Source organism: Corvus kubaryi, unplaced genomic scaffold (assembly GCF_017639235.1).
Source record: "Corvus kubaryi isolate FWS band 111438036 unplaced genomic scaffold, C.kubaryi_AGA036_p1.0 37322, whole genome shotgun sequence".
In the NCBI taxonomy this organism is placed as follows: domain Eukaryota; kingdom Metazoa; phylum Chordata; class Aves; order Passeriformes; family Corvidae; genus Corvus; species Corvus kubaryi.
Window position 1 is genome coordinate 1,158,979 of NW_024581101.1, and position 19,026 is coordinate 1,178,004.

At 41.6% G+C, this 19,026-nt stretch overlaps 1 protein-coding gene across 3 annotated transcripts in view; it reads right to left on the reverse strand.

Annotated features, from left to right (window-relative positions):
- Positions 1-4,916: 4,916 nt before the first annotated feature.
- Positions 4,917-19,026, reverse strand: part of ZC4H2 (zinc finger C4H2-type containing) — a 14,878-nt gene continuing 768 nt past the window's right edge. The window contains exons 2-6 of one of the 3 annotated variants that reach the window (XM_042029189.1): positions 18,780-18,831; positions 13,033-13,204; positions 11,621-11,793; positions 10,318-10,480; positions 4,917-9,213 (exon numbers count right to left, since the gene is read on the reverse strand). In XM_042029189.1, coding sequence (XP_041885123.1) covers positions 9,100-9,213; positions 10,318-10,480; positions 11,621-11,793; positions 13,033-13,204; positions 18,780-18,793 — 636 coding nt within the window. In that variant the 5' untranslated portion in view covers positions 18,794-18,831 and the 3' untranslated portion in view covers positions 4,917-9,099. Of the gene's footprint in view, positions 9,214-10,317; positions 10,481-11,620; positions 11,794-13,032; positions 13,205-16,118; positions 18,699-18,779; positions 18,832-19,026 lie in introns of those variants that run through there. The other 2 variants (XM_042029188.1, XM_042029190.1) reach the window with 2 other exon arrangements.

Here is a 19,026-nt window from a genome sequence, read left to right on the forward strand (position 1 = left end):
GATGAGGACTTTTGCTCCAAACGGGAAAGGAGAAAACCTCAGTCCCTAGAGATGCTCCCAGAGATAGTCCTAACAATGAAGATGATGAAGACCCTTTGCTCCCAAGGAAGGAGAAGGGCCTCTGTTTTTTTGTTTCTGAACGGCTCAACCTTAAAAATTGTACCCCAAAAAACTTCAAGAGTGGACCCTTGAAAGCAGTTGTAGGAAAAGCTGCAAGTCGGGGGAAAGGACTCACACGCAGGCAGAGAGACTCCTCTTCCTAAATGGACTGAACAATATTTGGAAGTGGGCAGCTGTCTCGTTGTGATAATGTTTTCATAGCACGAGCAAGAAGAGACTTCTCTTTCTAAATGGACTGAACAAGGTTATTATGGAAGTGGTAAACAGACTGAACATCTTAAGGGTTGTCTTTTTACATTGTCAGTGGGAGAAGGGAGGAAGGTGGGGGGAGGAGGAGAGTTCTGAAGGTGGTATATTTTTTTTTCCTTCTTTTAGGTCTGTTAATAAACTTCTTTATATTCTTTCAAGTTTGGTGCCTGCTTTGCATTTCTCCTAATTCTTATCTCACAGCAGATAAACAGTAATGAGTATTTTGGACCAAACCACTACAGTAGCAAAAAGCTTTCATCTCTTAAGCCTGCTTTTCCTATTCTGACAAGATTGTCTATGTCAATATTATTTCAGTAATATTTCAAAACAGAAATCTGAATTACATTGAAGAAGTTTATATCTTCATTAAGATTTTTTTTTCCTTAGGACCACTAAAATGCAACCTTTCTCTTGCCTCAAAATTTAACAGTAATTATACAACTGAAAATGGAAATGATTCTGAGAAAGGGCATAAATAGATCTCTGGGGTGGTAGTATTAATTTTACAAATACACAGAGAAATCCTCCTGCTATTTTTAACAGCCTGCCTCAGCTAAAAAAGGAAAAATACCAGAAGATGTAGAAAATGTGAAGAGGAAGTACTGCAGAGTGAACCCAGAGGATTGCTCAGAGAGGAAATGACTCAGGCAGTTGCTAAGTAAATGCAGCTGCATATTTACAGGGGAATTAAAAGAGTTAAAGGAGAAATTCCCAAACAAAATATCCTCAGCAGAGTGTGGATGGCATGAGGATGCACTTAGAATAAATGTGTCTGAATGGAACCACAGAATTGCCTGAGGTTTGCCCTGTGCTGGCAGGGATAGAACAGCCACAGCCATGGGCAGGAATCAGAAGCCATAGGAAAAACCCAGCCTCAGCAGACACTGGCCATGTGGGCACTGCTGTGCCATGGTCTGGGTGAAGGAATCCCTCTGGCAGCCAGGATATGAGCCCTGCTCATGACCACCCCGGGGCCCTTTTACCCCAGCATGATGGTGAGGGTGGATTGAGACATAGTTGAAGAACATCCAACCACTCTGGCCTTCATCCTTCCACCCTTCAACAGGATCTCATCTTCCTTCTTCTCCCTTTGAAGGCCACTTGCAAGCCCAGTATGGAGGAATTTCTGGTGGGAAGGCATGGCTCCTTTTTTCAGCTTGTGAAATGGGGAGTCACTGGGATCTGCTGGCAGAGTTTGTGTGTGTACTGCACACTCTTTGCATGAGAGGTGCACCATCATCCCCAGTCATCTTCAAGGCAGGCCACAAGGCAGCGTTTCAATCTCCCAGGATCTACCTCTGCATGACTGTTTTTCCTTTTCACCAGATACGTGTGGATAACTAGCTGGAACAGAGAGAAAACAAAAGCCCTTCCTTCCATTCACATCTAGTACCTGTAATTAATGAGCAAAATGCACTTTCCTCTTAGCAATACATCAAGTAAAAAGAGTCCCGGCATTGCTTGTTAATAAAATAAAACCTTGTAATAAATCACAGCCCATAAGACATGTTACAGAGGAAGTATCTTAGCAGCTGTTTGGGGGAAGCAAAGGCTGGTGTGACAGTTCACTGTCCTGTTGGTGGTGACAGTCCCCGTGGTTTGGGTCCCTGACTGCACAACCAGTGAGAAGAAGCAATATACATCCACTTACGGGAGCTATGAGTCTTACCCTATTGTGTGTAACTGCAAAGCTTGTACCCGGTTATTGTTCATATCTAGTGAAAGTATTATCACTTTAAGAAGTTCTCCAGCCACAGGGAATTAGAAAAGCAGTGATGATGTGACACACTGAATTCAAGATGTGGAAAAATCTCTGCTATGGCACTTCTTTGTTCGAGTTTCTGTGTGTTGGGGGTTAGGTTTTTTCAGGGAATTTCTTCGCATTTGTTGTCAGGGAGATAGAAAATAGACAGCTATCAAGAGACAAAAGAGGAAGCCGAGTGCCTCGACATATCCTTGAAATGGTTCTGGGGATCGGGGGGGTGGGGAAAAGGGGGGGGGGGGGTGGAACGGGGCTGTTTTGGCAGTTTCTTAACTGGGGGTGGTCAGTCTTTGCCCGGCTTCGGAGGGGAGACAGTTGTGGGTTTTGGGTGCTGGATTTCTGCTGCTCAGGGAGAAAGCGGTGCTGCCGCGCTGCTCCCGGGCCCCGCGCAGGGGTGCGGCAGGGCAGGCGGGCGGCAGCGGCAGCCACAGACAGCGCCAACGCAGCGCTCCGAGCCGCTGTACCGGGTGTTTCCCTCCGGGCGGCAGCACTGGGGCTAAAAAGAGCAAAAAGTGCAAAGAGTGCAGAAACTGCAGGAAGTCCCGGCCTCGCTGCGGGGCTCACGCCCGCGGCCCGCAAGCGGCACCCGCCGCGCGCTCGAGCCCCCGCGCACGCGCAGTCCGCGGGCGCAGTGCCGCCGGTGCCCGCACCCCCCAGTCACTACGGAGCGCCCCTCCTCCCGGCGGCGGCTGCAGTACCGCGCGCTATCACCAGGTGGCAGCAGCGACCCAGCGCCCAGCCGAGAGCTCGGACTGTCACAGTGACACAAAACCTCTGAACACACGGAGCGCTTTCTGTTGCCTTCATAGAGGTCATATTTTCTCCCCTTTTCAAGCCCTTTCTTGTTTCATTTATATAATTTATATGTACAAAATTTATATTTGTATTTCCAAGCCCCTATATATCTGTATTTGTACAAGCAAAACAAACAATGTGACCCAGAGACATAAAAAATCTAAGAACTATGAGTACAGGACCAGAGATGCCATCAGGCTCCACAGCTGGGGCCCAGGAGGCCATCATGCGATTGTCTTTGCACATCACCTCCTGCCCAGTGCAAAGGGACGGCAAGGGTGGCCGATAAGGGTTTATTCTGTCATGTGTGTGACAAGTTCCTTCAGTAAGTCTGCTCTGTCACCTGGGGGCCCTGACACTGCCCCTGCCCCTGGGACACCTCAGTGGCTGTTTCCGGAGCAGCGCTGGTCAGTCTGGAGGGGAACTGACAGTTGGTCAGCTCCTGGAGCCGTGGGCTGCCGGACAGAGGCGAAGTTCACCAAAAACGAGCATCAGGGCCCATGATGAGGGAAGAGGAAGGAGGAAAGAGGAAGGAGGAAGGAGGAAAGAGGAAGGAGGAAAGAGGAAGGGGAAGCCAGCTTGGTGGTGGGGGTGTTCAGGGAAAGCACAAGGCTGGGAATGGGACAGAGAAAAACAGAAAAGACAGGGACAAGAAAAAGGAGAGAGGAACAGCAAGAGAGGGGGGGGGGAAAGGGAGCAGGACAGAGATAAAGAACCATAGAATCATTTAGGTTGGAAAAGAAGTTTGAGATCATCAAAGTCCAACCATTAACCCAGCGCTACTAAGTCCACCACTAAACCACTTCACTTGAATAGAGTGAAGAGGGGAAGTTAAGAGTAAGTGAAATAAAGAGTAGTGAAGTAAAGCCTGAAGAGCACAATAGAAATTTTTAAGTAGTGGTTTTAAGGGTGGGACAAGCTTTGGTGCTTTGTTTTGTGTTTTTTTCCTTGAAATATATTAGATGATTTTTAATGCTAGACTTTAATATTAGATTTAGGAAGATCCAGGGGTTTGAGGCTCATTTTACTGCAGGACCCTGCTAAGCCCAGGAAAATATGATGGAAGCTGATGTTAGTTATAGGGAATATTTCAGGGTTAGTTCTTAGGAAGATATGAATGTGAATTACCTTTTTCACTACTGTTACAAGTAATGTTACAGCTGAGATTAGGATTAAGAAACTGAAAAAAGCAGCAGGATGAACAGAAATTAGGGCAGGTTGTTTCAAAGTCTGAACAATTCATATTGCTAAACAAAATGAACAGATATCAAAATTATTTATTTTGTCTTGGATTAGTTATGGTACAATGGAAGATTGTGGTACTTCTTTGATTTTGTGGTTTATGTGTGTTTGAAGACAGTATCTACGTAAAAAAAAAAAGCCTCTTATATTTAATCACTCACAGGTTCCAGGCTCTGTGAGGTCTGGGATAGACATTCTTCTCTGAATCCAGCTATGCCAATGGATTATGCTGTTTCTCAGAACTGTTCTCATTACCATGCAGTTGGTCACCTCCTTCACTGTACAGCATCTGTGAGCTTTCCTGACAGACTTGGATTATGGGGTGCTCCCGTAAGATCCTCAGTCTTCAGTCTGATGAGAGAAACAACTTCTAGCAAGCACTGGTAGATATAATGTCCTAACGGTAAAGCAGGACTCCTGAGAAAGCAGCTATCCTGTACCTTAATTTGGAGAAGGAATTGTGTTTCTTGCTGCTTTCAAATTTAACTTTAGAAGGCAAAACTGAGAAGTTTGGCTAGGCTAAAACCTGTCATGCTATCTCCTTTTCTGTTCTATTTTCTAAAGATTATTAGAAGAGATCTTTCTTTCCCCATATTTATTTCCATCAAGTTTCTACAAAGGTACAATAGAATTGTGGCTAAGTGTATCCTGTAAAATCAGAGAGCTGAGTTTTACCATCTGGGCTACGGCTGCTTCTTAGTAGCATAAGCAAATAACAGATGTGAACATACTCTGCAAGAAGAAAGCATGACATGAAACAAACATTTATTAAAAAGGACTGTACAGACAAATTAAACAGGTCTCACACTGTTACTCCTACAAGGCACAGGAGTAAAATACTTAAAACACAGAAGCCAGTGAAAACACCAGATATTGCTAGAATATCTAAATACTAAAATGAAAACATATGCTGGAGGCATTAGAAAACTGTACAATAAAGGAATAAAGCACTTTTATTTATTTAAAGTGCTAGTGAAGTCTTAATTTCTTGAATAGTATGCTTTTTAAATTAACACTGTCTATTGTAACACTGACTAAAGTAACAATGTCTATTCTTTCAAATTTAGATTATGTAAATTGAAGCCACTGTTGGGTTCAGTCAGGGTCCTGTTTAGAAAGCTACAGTCGAATTCAGGAAGTGCAAGTATTTAAATTTGCCTTACATTTTCTCTGTAATTAATGGTGTCCTTGGCACTAAAGTTTGGACAACTGATCCACCCCAGCTTGGGTATGAAAATTTCTATAGCAAAGCATTTAGATACAGTACAGTGTTTGCATCCTTTTATGGTGAGCTTAAGGTCAGTGGCAGGGTGAAAGGCTTGGGATTTTATTTGGTTTTTTTCTGTTTGGTTGCAGAACAACAGGACTATTCTTCAAGGCAAATGATGAATCAGGAAAAGACCCTGGAAGCCATCCATACCAAGAGAATCCAGTTATTTTGTTGTCACTTGGATACCCTTTTAAAAATCAAATGACAAAGACAGGGTTAAACTAGACTTTAGTAATATAAAAGTCTTCTAAGCTTTGAGGAGGGTCTCATTGTGGCTATAAGAATAAATTTAAAAAGAAGAATAAATTTAAACTAAGTGAAGAAGTATCCACAAAGACTTTAGATACAAAGGAAGAAGCCATTGTTGCTCCATGAAACAAAAATGCAGTAGACTTGTGGTAAGAACCGTACTTCAGACAGCTTCCTCTTCTGTCTGAAAACCAAGAAATCAATATTTTGTAATTATTCCTCCAGTCTCTTGAGAAAGTTGCCTGGGAGAAAAGAGCCTGGGGCTGTCACAAGAAGAGTTTTTCAGTTAAACTTCTGTCATTATTCTGTGAGAGAAAAGAATACTCTTTCCCTATGAAAGATACTGCTTCCCTCCCTGCCCCCACCCCATGGTCCCCTAATACATCATACATATTTTATCTCCTTGAAAGAGCTAGAATCATAGAATATCTCAAGTATGAAGGGACCCATAAGGATCATCAAGTTCAACTCCCTGCTCCTCACAGGGCTACCTAGCATCAAACTGTATGGCGAAGAGTGTCATCCAGGTGCTCCTCAAACCCTGACAGGCTTGGTGCCTTGGCCACTTCCCTGGGTCACTGCACCAGTGACTGACCACTCTCTCGAAGAATAACCTTTTCCTGGTGTCCAGTCTGAACTTCCCTCAATCCAGCTCCATTCTATTTCCTCGTATCCTGCTGCTGGTCATCAGAGGGTGATCAGCACCTCCTCCTCTGCTTCCCCCCTGAGAAAGTTGTAGGCTGCATGACATTCCTCAGCCCTCTCTTCTCCAGACTGAACATGCCAAGTGTCCTCAGGCACTCCTCAGAGGTCTTGTCCTTGAGACCTTTTGTAATCTTGGTCACACATCTGTAGAACACTGTAACAGTCTGGTGTCCTTCTTGCACTGAGGCATCCCAAACTGCACCCAGTACTCAAAGCCTCACCAGTGCAGTGTAGAGTGAGACAATCAGCTGGCAATGCTGTGCTTAATGCACCCCCGGTCATGGTTGGCCCTTTTGGCAGCCATGGCACCCTGCTGACTTATCTTCAGTTACACTCACTCTCAGCACTGCATGCTTTTCAAATGGCAGAACTTCATAAAGGATGTGAAAATTTGTAAATACTAGTACAATTGATGCAAATACAGTATTTAATATTCACTTAAAACAAAAAACCCTCACCTTGTAAAACGACAAGAGCACATGAGACTAGTTTAAAAAAGTAAAAATACAAAACTCTTGTACTAAATTAGTAAATGGTGCATCCTTAAGTATACTTCAGTTCAGAGATCTCCCAAGAAAGAAAGAACCTGGCAAAATAACAGCGAAGTGAGAACAACTATGACTAACCCTACCTATTTCAGAACTGTAAGTTGAAGTGTCTACAAATTAATCCTTCTATTCACACTACTTCATTGCAGACCATTCACCCACTCCATTGTCACTACTTCTTAAATTTATGTACAACTACCATCAAAGTATGCTCCTCTCATGTATGCACCTTGGGAAGCCCACATACTTTTAACTCTGTGCATTTTACCTTCAACTCCATAGGAATTGCTCTGAACAGGGCACACAGCATGTGGACACTTTGACATTTAAAATAGTAGAATCCAGTATTTGTGCTACAAAACATGCATAACACACTATTGCCATTTGGAGCATGGAGTCAGACTATCTTCCATTATTGCTATCTGAGACCAAATCCCTGTAATTCAGCTAGCAGAATCTGCACTTCACATAATTTCAGGGGCAGGTGGTCCACATTCTGTCTGCTGTTGACGGATGTTTATTTGACTATGTAACATTAAAATGGGGGAGTATCTCCTGAACCTGGCTTAAGTTTTAGGACTATATTAAGTAAATGACTTGTGTACGTTGTGGCAGACTTAGGAAATTAATAGTGACGTATGTGATTTGGCCAGCAAAACTGCATCATGTGGATTTCTTACAGTTGTCAGTGTTTGGCAAAGTTCTGAGCAGAGACTTGGGGCTTCCCTGTTTTTCCTATCTAACAAGCCAAATTCCCAATATAACCACTTTAACATAATAGTAGAGAGAAATCTGGGCTAAAGAGAGAAGAATGTGAACAAGCACTTCCTGCATCCCAAAGTTAGTGAAAAGAATATTTAATACTTTAGATCAATTTAGGCAACAAAAGTGGTCACAAAACTTGGATTAGAGATGAGTAAATTTTAAGTGCCAGTTCTGTAAGTGGGGCACTGCCATCCTCCCCATTGGAAGAACTGTTGTTACACTGCATGAGACAAAGGGAAGACAGACAGGGAGTGATCTACTCCAGATGCTTTAGTCAGGGCTCTTTTGGCTCACAGGGAACAAGAAAACAAACTGGCCTGAAGTAAAGCTTATTTGAAAATGACCTATTAAAAGACAAAAAAACAGAAGTTTTGTTTGAGGGAAGACAATGACACCAAAGCTTGTTGTCTCTGGTGAAATACACAATTTTTAGCTGACACTGTTCCTCATGCATGTTCCCAAACTTTCCTATGCGCCAGTGGAGGATATGTCTGCCAGATATTGGCTGTAGAAACCAGGAACAGAAGACCTGCAGAATAGCTGATGTGCAGTCTGTGCACATAGAGATCTGAGATATGTCATGCCTGTTTCCTAGAGAACCACAGTGTGCTGGTTGGCCATAGAGCCAGGGAGGACCACTGATACAGATCATTTCAGCCTTGTTCTTAAGTCAATCAGTCTTTTGACTGCTGAAAATAATAACCTGTTAAGATGTTAAAGCATTACAAATTACATCATTTTTAGAAATTTATACACAGCCAGCACCTTTCCAAGTTTTAAGTCAAGTTTGAGGGAACGGTACAATCAAACTTCAGTAAATCAAAACCCACGTGTGTCATTAATGCATTGATTTTCTGTATAACAAATCTCATTTTCCCTGAACATTTCCTGTTTAAAAAGAGTTCCATTGCATACCCAAACCTACCCAGTCTTATGAGATTGGAAAACAAATTGTTCTTCAGTGAAACAAACAGACAGTCTGCTATTTCAGCACTTCAAATAGTCTCCTGTTGTCAGGAGAAAACAGAATAATCTTTTACTAACATCTGTTTTTTAAGAAGAGAACAAAAAAGCATTTGTGGTAATCACACTTGGTCAATAGAAATAGCCTGACATTTAGGATACTTGCACAAAGAATTCCAGTTTGTTTAGGAGTACAAAAGATGGAACAATTGAAATGTTAAACAGTAGCACCAGTAATATTTAGTCTCCTAAAACCAAATCCTAAAGACTGGAAGGAACTTAGAGCAGGAACATTGTGCTTACATTGCATTTAAATAGAAAACAATGAGATGGTCATACTTGAGCCTGCAATTCAGTAAAGTTTGGGCAAATTTGCAGTTCTACTGGAAGAGTACTGGGACAGGTCACACAGCTTTTCAATCTTCTGGATTTCATTCATCCTGTTTCCTCTTGGGCTTTTTGGGATTCCGAGATCGGCTCTTTGCTTTGCAGAGTGGACATATGGGCGCATTCCGATGGATTTGTTGATGACATGATAAACACGCCTGAAATGCAATTGCAGCCTCTTGTTACAAACATCAAAGTGGTGTTGTTACACGGATTATTGAGTATCATACTCTAAGTAACAGTACAGAAAAAAATAAGGCTTTTTGCCTTCAAAGGCAAACAGGTGCTACATTCTATACAATCTAGGTATGTGGATTGTACAGTAATTTCAGGCCAACTGAAAAACAGGAGCATCTCATTGAATTTAAACTACATTTCCACAGACACGTGGTTCATACATGTACGAATAACTTTGAATTCTATTTTGTGTTAAATGTTACAGTGATGTTTTAAAGGTGTTTACCTTCTTAATAGCTCACTGAGTCAGAGAAGTTACAGTTATGGCCAACAGCAATGTCACAGAACTTAAGGCAGGAGCAGGTGATTAGATGAATTCCACATATTTAACACAAGGTACAGAACTCTGCCCTTTTGCTCCATACTAAGTCCTTTAATTCACATTCGACTGAAGCCTACTACAAATAGTAAGTATATTACTTTGGAGTGTACCTACATCAGTTTGCCTTCTTAGTGACTCTTTGGAACATGGGTGGGATGAATGCCCCTATGTAACTACTTCGCTCTTCTCACTACAGAATGAGCTGAGTAGAACTGTCACTTAAGTGCCCGTGGTTATGTTACATTAACCTACATGTTACTCTTGAAGATCCCAAGTGCAGAAACAATCACCTTTTCTGGTAATTTATACCACTGGTAATTTCCCTCATAAAATACGTACATTGCTTTTAATATGACTCCATATGGCATTAACTAAGAGCTACTACTTTTCCTTTTGCCAAGGTTTTTTTTCTTTCTTATGTGCCTTGCTCCCATGTGAAACACAAGAGGAAGGGAACTGCCTACACCTCTACTGAGGGTGACTCTTAAGTCCTAAAAGATTCTTGTCCTAAAAGATTCTTATCCTTAACCCTTGATGACTGGTGCTACTACTTTAAGTCTACCGCTTGCTCTTGTTTTGAACCACTGCAAGGAAAATTGGAATCAGGACACATAATTTTTCCTTTTTGCAAATACTGATCACTTTATAAACATAATGCATTCCAATGACAAAAGAGAAAACCCAGCACATTTCATCTCCTGACCTTCATTGGAGGTGGCTGCTGTCTGAAAGTTGCTGTCTGTCTGGTATCTTGCTTCCTAGCTACTTGCAGCTGTTGGGCAGCTGCTGCAGCTGCAGCCAGAGACTCTGGAATGGGAGGCTCCTGTGGTTCTGTCTGCCATTCTGCTTTCTGCTTTTCAAAGTAGCTAGACAAAAGAATAACAAACAAAAAATGTAACCACCTTCTGGAGTATTTCATTAGTCTGTAAAGAATATTTTGTGTTAAAATACAGTGGATCACATTTCCCTATCATGTTCCTACACTAGAGTCAACTGCCAAATTACCTACACATAGACTAGTTCATAAATAGAATATAGTGGTATTTTCTTCTGCATTTTTACACTTCAGCCAGATTCCAGACCATAAGCTTCTAAGGCATCTTGATGTACAACTGGATATAAATCTAGTAAGATGGAAAATAGACAACATGTATAGAAAAACATAGACAACAGCTGCAGATGCACCTCTGTCAAACAGTTTTTCTATCTTATTCTGTTAAAATTAATAACTTTTGTACACAATACATTAATACATTCTTTGCAGTGTCAAGGTGTTTGGAATATAAAACAACATTTCTACAGAAATACAAAGGAAACCTTGAAAACTCTGTGCCTGTGAGAACTATGTTAATTGTGCTGGGCATTAAGAGAAATATATGCCTATCAAAACATCCCTTGTGTTTAAAACTGATCTGTTAAACAAAGGACACTGTCTCTTTGAATAGTAGCTAATTCTGTCACTCTCCCCTGCCTAGGTTATATGTAAAAATGAGACTGTGATTTACTATCCAAATCTATTCCACATGTCAGGGAAACTTACTTGCTGACAGTCACAGGTACTTGGCTAAATGCCACTGCCATGAGCAGGCAGCAAAAAGTAAAATTCTGACTAGCAGCAGCACAAACTGACTGAAGAATACTTGGTTTGTATCCCTCTCTTGTATTGCCTCCTACTACTGCTTGCTAGACAAGTAATTTTCAAGGAAAAGGAAAAGGACAGATAAAGCAACATATAGAATAAAACCTAGAAGGCCAACCACCCTTGAATGTTTGCATGTGGTATGTAGAGTTTGCAGTTTGGAGTAATTTAAATTTAACTTGGAACAAATTCAGATTGAATGTTATCAAATACATGCCCTCCACATCCCTTTCTTGTTAACTTTTGTTTTTCATGCTTACCTCTTGGGTTCTTTTTTTTCCACCTACCAATGAAAGTAAAATGAGAAAATAACCAGTAGAAATGAGAGAAAGCATAAAGCCAGATAATGTTTGCTTTGGAGACTTACTCAAGGGACAGTTTCTCTTCCTCTTCACATAGGTCTGGCAGCCTCTGCAATCCCAGAGTCATTCGCAAGGCATCTACGTGCTCCTTTAGGGGCTTGTACTCCTCATGCAGCCGGCGAGTAGATTCCAAGAGCTTGTTAAGATCGTTCTCAGACTGCTTGATAGTGTTCTCCATCTGAAACAGGAGGTTGGGCATGTTTTTAAAGAACTGTTCCTCTCTGACTGAGCCAGAGACTGCATCAGAAATGAGAGATTTTTCTCACTCAAACTGGAAGAGATTTGAGACAATGCAACAGTAAAGCAAACACTTAAAGTATTGGGAGGATGAAAAATGGGCAAAGGAGAAGCAACAGAAAGTGACATATGAGATGCATTTTCATTTTAAAAAGCTGCACTCAACCTATATGACCTTTTGAACAACAGAAAAAGCAGAGAGACAGGCTACAAATAAAGTCAGCAAGTGAGGAGCTACTGAAAAATCTTAAGAGATATTAAAAAGAGCTTAAAGTAGTATAAACTAATTTTCTGTGTTTCTAAGACACCTGAACACTGACCTGTAGAAGTTACCAAACAAGATAAGGAAAGGTTTCTGCTTCTCTTACTGCAGTAAGTGGGAAAAGCATCAGAGAAAAAGACAATCTGACTGGAAAAAGAGGGGAGGATGAAACAGAGGCTGAGATTATGCAGCTGGACAGGGGAACAGACATTTGAAGTCATAAATAAATGCAGTCTGCACATCCAGTTCATAGCTTGTACTTTTTTACTTGTTGGAGCTTTTTTCTTCTGGTGCAACAGAGAGATACCTTCAGGCTAAAAACCCCACGTAAGAGCCCTAACATGACATTAAAAAAATGTACTTAAAAATATATTACCCATTTAGTCCCTCTAATTGCTAATCTTCCCTGTTTATAAATTGCTTTTTCTCTTATTTGAATTAATTCCCTTCAGGCTGGTGCTTCTTGATGTTTGGTGATTCCACTTAGTAATGAAGGTCAGCTCGTACTACAAACTTAACAAATACTTTGTATTTTCTCAAAATCTCTTAGTCCCACCTACCTGCCAAAGTTTCTGTTTCTGGGTGCTAAATGAGAAAAGACTAACAGGAAGAACTGTTTTCTACAGGACAGCTGGAGTGATATTATTGTGGCTACTGGTAAAGTCACAGCCATAGCAGGCTTGGTTATCTATGCTCTCAGCTTATTATGCCAACATTATAAAACATGCTGCCCTACAAAGGAAAAAACCAATTATCCTGAGGTAACTGTACTTTGCACTTTTTGTAGGATCCTAGGATGGTGTTGTAAAGTCTTTATGATTGAACCAGTGACAGTTCACTTGTGCACAATTCCACAATTTGTGGAATGATCCATATCCAGCTGTGTCTTAGACTGTCTGCAACTGGGCTGTTGCATACCACATTAATGTCAGCATGGATCAGTCGCAGCTCCTCCACGTGGGCCATCTTCTCTTGCAGCAGCAGGTCCATTTCCTGTTTATATTCTTTCAGGTGCCTCTCCTCAGACTCCAGGGCTTCAAATTCTGCTTTCAGTCGTGCCTTGATTTTTTCCATCTGCAAAGTCTTATTCCTGAATCCCAGTGATAGTTAAAAAGATAGAGAAGCAACAGTAAGTCACTGAAACATATTTTTGTGAAGTGTCATTTTATATGGGATTAGATAGATGAAAGAAGGCAATAGCAGCAATAGACAAGAGTGAGACTAAATGTCTCTGAGAGAAGCTGAGGTACAAGGAGAATACTGAATTCTAATCCCAGCTCTTTTGCTGGGCTTTTCAGTGGTAGGAGAATTCTTTTACTGAATTATGAAATTAATGGAGTGTTGTCAGGTTTTAACAGAGCATGGCAGAAAGGAGAGTCAGTCACTTGGACAATTAATTATGGCTACATATTCCAAGTGTCATAGCTAGTAATATGACCTGGGTTCCTCCCTCTCTCACTTCAGGAGTTTATAAAGCTGCAAGGGATAAAAACAGTATCATAAATAACTTCTACAATATGTATTCAGAAGCAGGCAGTCTGGGCAGGGATAATATGAATGAAGGAAATTAAAAACAAAACAATTTAAAAACTCCTGTTTCCTCTCTTGTATTTATGACGTGTCTGCATCTCTCATCAGTAAATTAACTTTCATCCTCTTTTATCTCCTCTCAGTCAAAACGCTGAGTCTTTAGGTATTTACTTAATTTTATGACTGGGTTATTTCTGTGGAAGTATTTAATGCATATAAATAAACATGTGCATATATGTTTGGATTGTGGGCATACAATTATTTACTGAAAACAGTATTCCCTTGACTACAGATTATATGTATTTATCTATAGATACAGACATGGATATAGATATCAGATTCCAGATTCAAAATCAGATTCCTACACCCCTTCAAAACCCAGCTGCCTTTAATACTTGATAGAGATCAACTACACAAATGGGCAAGTTCTTTGTTTTTGATCATGAAGATTTCCTTCCCCTCTGCCTATAGAATACATGGAATGCAGATTAAAATAAAGTTGCTAAATCTATCAAAGGTGAATCTGTAAACATAAGAAATTCTCATGTTTATTTTGAAGGAAATTCTTCACAGAATGCAAGCTCCTTTAAAAAGGTTTGGGAATCAATAAATAGGTTTAACTGATCAGATTTTGTTAAAGGTGACTCAAAATAGACATCAATGTTGCAAGTAGGACTGGTTTCTTGACATTGAAATTTAAAATACATTCAAGCAACTATTTTGATACTTCGTCGTAAAGCTAGTAACATCACCTTTGCACTACCTTATGCTACAAAATAATAGGAAAAATCTGTTAAGTGCAGTTTATATGTGACCTTTGAATATGTGATCAGAAAACTGAATGCACTGTAAATTTCCAAATACCACTCTCAGTGAAAAAAAAAAATTAAATTAAGTTACAATAATTGGACCACAAATTGTAGTAGGCCATACTTAGATCTGTATTTTAAAACAGAGCCTGTCTACCAGTTGAGTAGAAAATCATTGTTCTTACACTGTCACGCCTCTTTCTACAAGTAGTTTGTGGGCATTACACAGACAAATATTTTTGCTTGATCTTTGTTCACCTTTGTGGTATTGTGTGAAGAAAGCTGAGGCCCATACTCTGCTGCCTAATTCACTTCTTCCATGGATAAAGTGTGCTTCTTAGAGCTGCTGTAACCAGTCAGAAGTCCCTGCGGTCACCTGCACGCACTGCTGAAGGTAATGCTTTCACTGCCAGCCCTCTCTCCTCTCTCTCTGATAGCCCTTCTCTGGCTGTCATGTCCCAAAACACTTCTCATGGCTCCAGGGTTACCCAGTCAGCATGCCTTCCACATCCCAGCTACATTCAAAATCACTGTCCTCTCTAATGTATTTTGGCTTTTGGATGCACCACTTCCTACTAAATAGACAGCTCAGGCCCAATCCTGAAAATCGGTGCCCTAAGCCAAGGAGTGGAAATGCCCTACCTAAAGTTATGAAGAATGTCCCCGATGCGGGCACGTGCCGTACCGTGCCTGGCTTTTTTATGAGCCACCTCTTCCAAAGCATCCTGCAACTCACCCTATGAAGGACGCTATATACAAATTCCTGGTGTTTTGCCTTGCATGAACGGCAGCCCGAGGCAGCTCTGGCCTTGCGGCAGGAGGGAACGGCAGAAAAAGCCTCGGTCCGGTGTGTCCCCATCCCCAGGCGCCCCGGGCGGCGGCCAGAAGCAGCAGGTAGGGAGGTCTCCACGGGGTGCTCTCGGTCGCCTCCCCGCCTTCGGCCGAAGGGGAGGGCAGGGCAGAGAAGCCGCTAAGGCTCTGCTGCTCACCCGCACGGATCCACCGCTCCCCGGCGGGCCCTAATGCCGCCCTCCACGGGGGATGGATGGATGGATGGATGGATGGATGGATGGATGGATGGATGGCTGGCTGGCTGTCCTGCACTCCGGTGGGGCTCCGCCGGTGCCAGCAGCGCTGCCCAGCCCTGTCCTGCCCGAGGACACGTCCGCCCTCGGCTCTGGGTGTCAGACTCTGCTTTCCTTGCCATCCCCCTTTTTTCTCAGCCCGGGAGTGGGGCAAAATAACAGATTCAAGACACAGAGCCTCATGAATATGAAATACTAATTCAAACGACTCAAAAGCGAGCAAACAAACAAACAAACAAACCCCTACGACACCCGCGGCCCGACACCACTCCCCCCAGCTGCGCTGGGGCTGCTCAGCCCTTCCCACCCGCGCACTCCGCCTTCTCGTGTTATCACTCCGGGCTAGTGCTCTGGAAATACACGACCATTACCGCCCTTCACTACGCATTCCAGCAGCGATTCCCAGCAGCGGATGCTCCCTCCCTGCTTAGAAAAATGCATTTTCTGCTCTCATCGTAAACTCAGCGGTAGTTTTCTTTCCCTCAGTAGCACAATAGCTACTTTCAGATCGATGTAACTCCTCCGCTCCCCCGAGGAAAAAGCTGCTTCATGTAACCGATAGGGCACAAAGCAAACATACCTGATCTCCTTGATGCTCTCGAGTTTGCACATTATTTCTTGCTCATCTGCCATGCTTTTTACTCCCGCTTTACACCTCCGGTGAAATGTGCAAAATGCCAGGGGAAAAAAAAAAACCGAAACCAAACCAAACCAAAAAAACATACAATAGACACAATGTAGTCACCCCCTCCTCGCATATGGGCTCTGAGCCTGTGCGGTAGACTCTAGTGGGAGCTATGGGACTTAGAGTCCAGGTTCCTATTGCTGCCCAGGCAGAGAGGCTGCAAGAAGACTACAACACCCACAAGGCAGAGCAAAGCTTGCCTGCCCTTCTTCCTGCAACTACATTTTAAATCAATTTGTCACACCTCGTTATGTCAAAGGTTGTTAGGAGTGCAAAAAGAGCAGAAGGCTTCCTTCTGAGATCTGTGCAACGTGTAGCATTTCGTTAAAATATGCCCTAAAAGACTGTTGATGGGTTCGTGATTTTGATTAAAAGCTTTGACAAAAAGGCATGCTGTAGTCATTACTACTACAATGCTGTTTTCTCCTGGATGCTCTGAGTTTTCTACTCAATGCTCTGATTGTTCACCAAATCCAATTTTTGCAATTTTCTAGAACAGATAATGAATAAGCAGCAGTTGTGAATAGAAGATGTTTTGTGAATAGAAGATGTTTTAGTTATTTTCTCCATTATTTAAGGACTTTTCCCTATATTGTTGTGTTCTTCAAATAAAGAAAAAGGTAGATGAAGGAAAACAGTGATAGCATCAGCACCTTCTTCATCAGGCTACAGATTTTATAAAGAAATTAGAATATAAAAGGTCTGATCCTCACGTAATTTGAGTCAATTGCAAACTCTTGCTGCCTTAAAAATTGAAGATTGTAGGATTGAGCCCTAAGTGAGCTGTGTGCTCAAAGGGGGCAGGCTTCTTTGATGCATGATTTAAATAGATGAACTAATTGGTTTGAGGGGGTAGAAGACAAGTTAGCTACAGTCAGCCAGTGAATCTTGTTGCTAAGACAGTGAGGGAGCAAGAGCAGGCAGGGTGAGGATAAGAGGGAGAGAAGGCAAATGCTCTCGAACAGAAGTGATGAGAATCCCAGCCTACTTTTGCACTGTTTATCCAATTTTTTAATTTCTGGTTTTACAGGCTAAGCTAAAAGGTTGGGGGTAGAAAAGGAAAATGCAAGTTCAACTTGTTACTTTACTCTGCTTTGAATGACATTAAGAAAACCACTTCACAAAGTGTTATAAATTAGTTGGAAGTTCTAAGGAAGTAAACCTACTCGCAAGCATTAGCAATTATTTTTCTCTCCATGTTTAATAAAAGGAGAGAAAATATTACATCTCCACATTTCAAAGCACTTCAAAGTGGTCACAAAGTTTGATACTTGCAGTCCCAGCACATATAAATTGGTAGCATTCGACTTGTGCTTCATGGCTTTGGTTGGGTGTTTAAATGTCTGTGTTTCAATTTTTCTCCTAGACAAAGTGGGTCAGACAGTTTTTATATGATCTGAAATCACCGCACTGATACGTATTATCTATTCCGGTGCTGTTTACAAACTTTGATATGCGGGATCCAAATAACAATCAGTTTTTCCCAGCATGCGGATTAGATTTCCCAAAGACAGCGAAGGGACTTAAGCACTAAACTGACACTGAAAAAATATTTCAGCTGATCCTGAAAAATTCAACCTTGTTTCTATTTGATCCTTTTTAAACCAAAAACTAACAGGCAGATAGATTTCAAAACAAGTTGCAGTATCATGCAGAATGAAACCAAGGCTAAAATACTCCCCTACTTCAATGAGCACAGGATTGAATTTTTGTGCAAAAAAAAAGCTGCTTCCATTTAACAGTATAACATCAGTCCACACACATTAGCATTATGACAACAAATCTAGTTCAGAACAATTCCAACTGGAAGAATGTTTTTTTTTCTCCCTAGATAATCATCCCAGCTACAGCAATTAATTCTACAAGTCCGGATGTAGTGATGCAATGTAGGGTCCTTATAACCGGACTATTAAATATTAATATTCTAACTGCACTTTTTAAAAAGTGCAACATGTTTTATGAAATACATAGCATTTCAAGAAATATTAGAGATTAAAGACTAGTGGAGAAGAGCCCCCAGTAAAACACACAACAGAACTGAACTTGGGTTAATACACTACTGGATTAGGCACCACCATAAGCAGAATGTGTAGCAGTGTTGTAAAACCTAAATATCAGAAAATAGATGATTCAAAGTGGTGCATCCCAAGTACTGAAATTTGCTTTAAATTACTGAGTTTCTTAAATGGAAATATATTCTTTCTGTATCCCATTGGGGTTTTGAGCTTTCAAAATATACTCTTCCCATTTGCAAGATTTTTTCCTATGAGTGGGTCACCCCAGTAACACTGGTATTTAATATTTCAAGGGAAAGCTGGTATTGGTTTCAGAATGCTTTGGAAAGCTGACGACAGTCATCAGCAACACTGAAACTGATAGGAAGCAACTATATGCTAGCCCTCAGATCTTCTAGTCTTTAAATATCAATGTTTTAAGCAAAACCTAAAGTATTTGCAAATTTTTGTTAATCCTGCGCCAGAGCATCCTACATAGCTAAAGGTTTAAGTACCTGCATATATTAATCTTGGCCCATCCCAAAGGTATGCCTAAATATACCTGCATTTGGTCATGTCCTTTATTTCATCCTCCAACCCTGTGACCTGCAAAACTGGGAAAACACAGTATTTTTACAAACTCCTTGGCACCTATCTGCCCTCCCTAAGCCTCCTCCTCCTGTTTCAGCAAGGGGATCGGATGTCCCTAGGGGACAATGCCAAGGGAAATTGTCTCCCTTTTCCCATTCTCTTCCGGAGCCCGACCATACAGCCACCTCGTGGCTTGCTCCCCTGATTCGGTCCTCCCC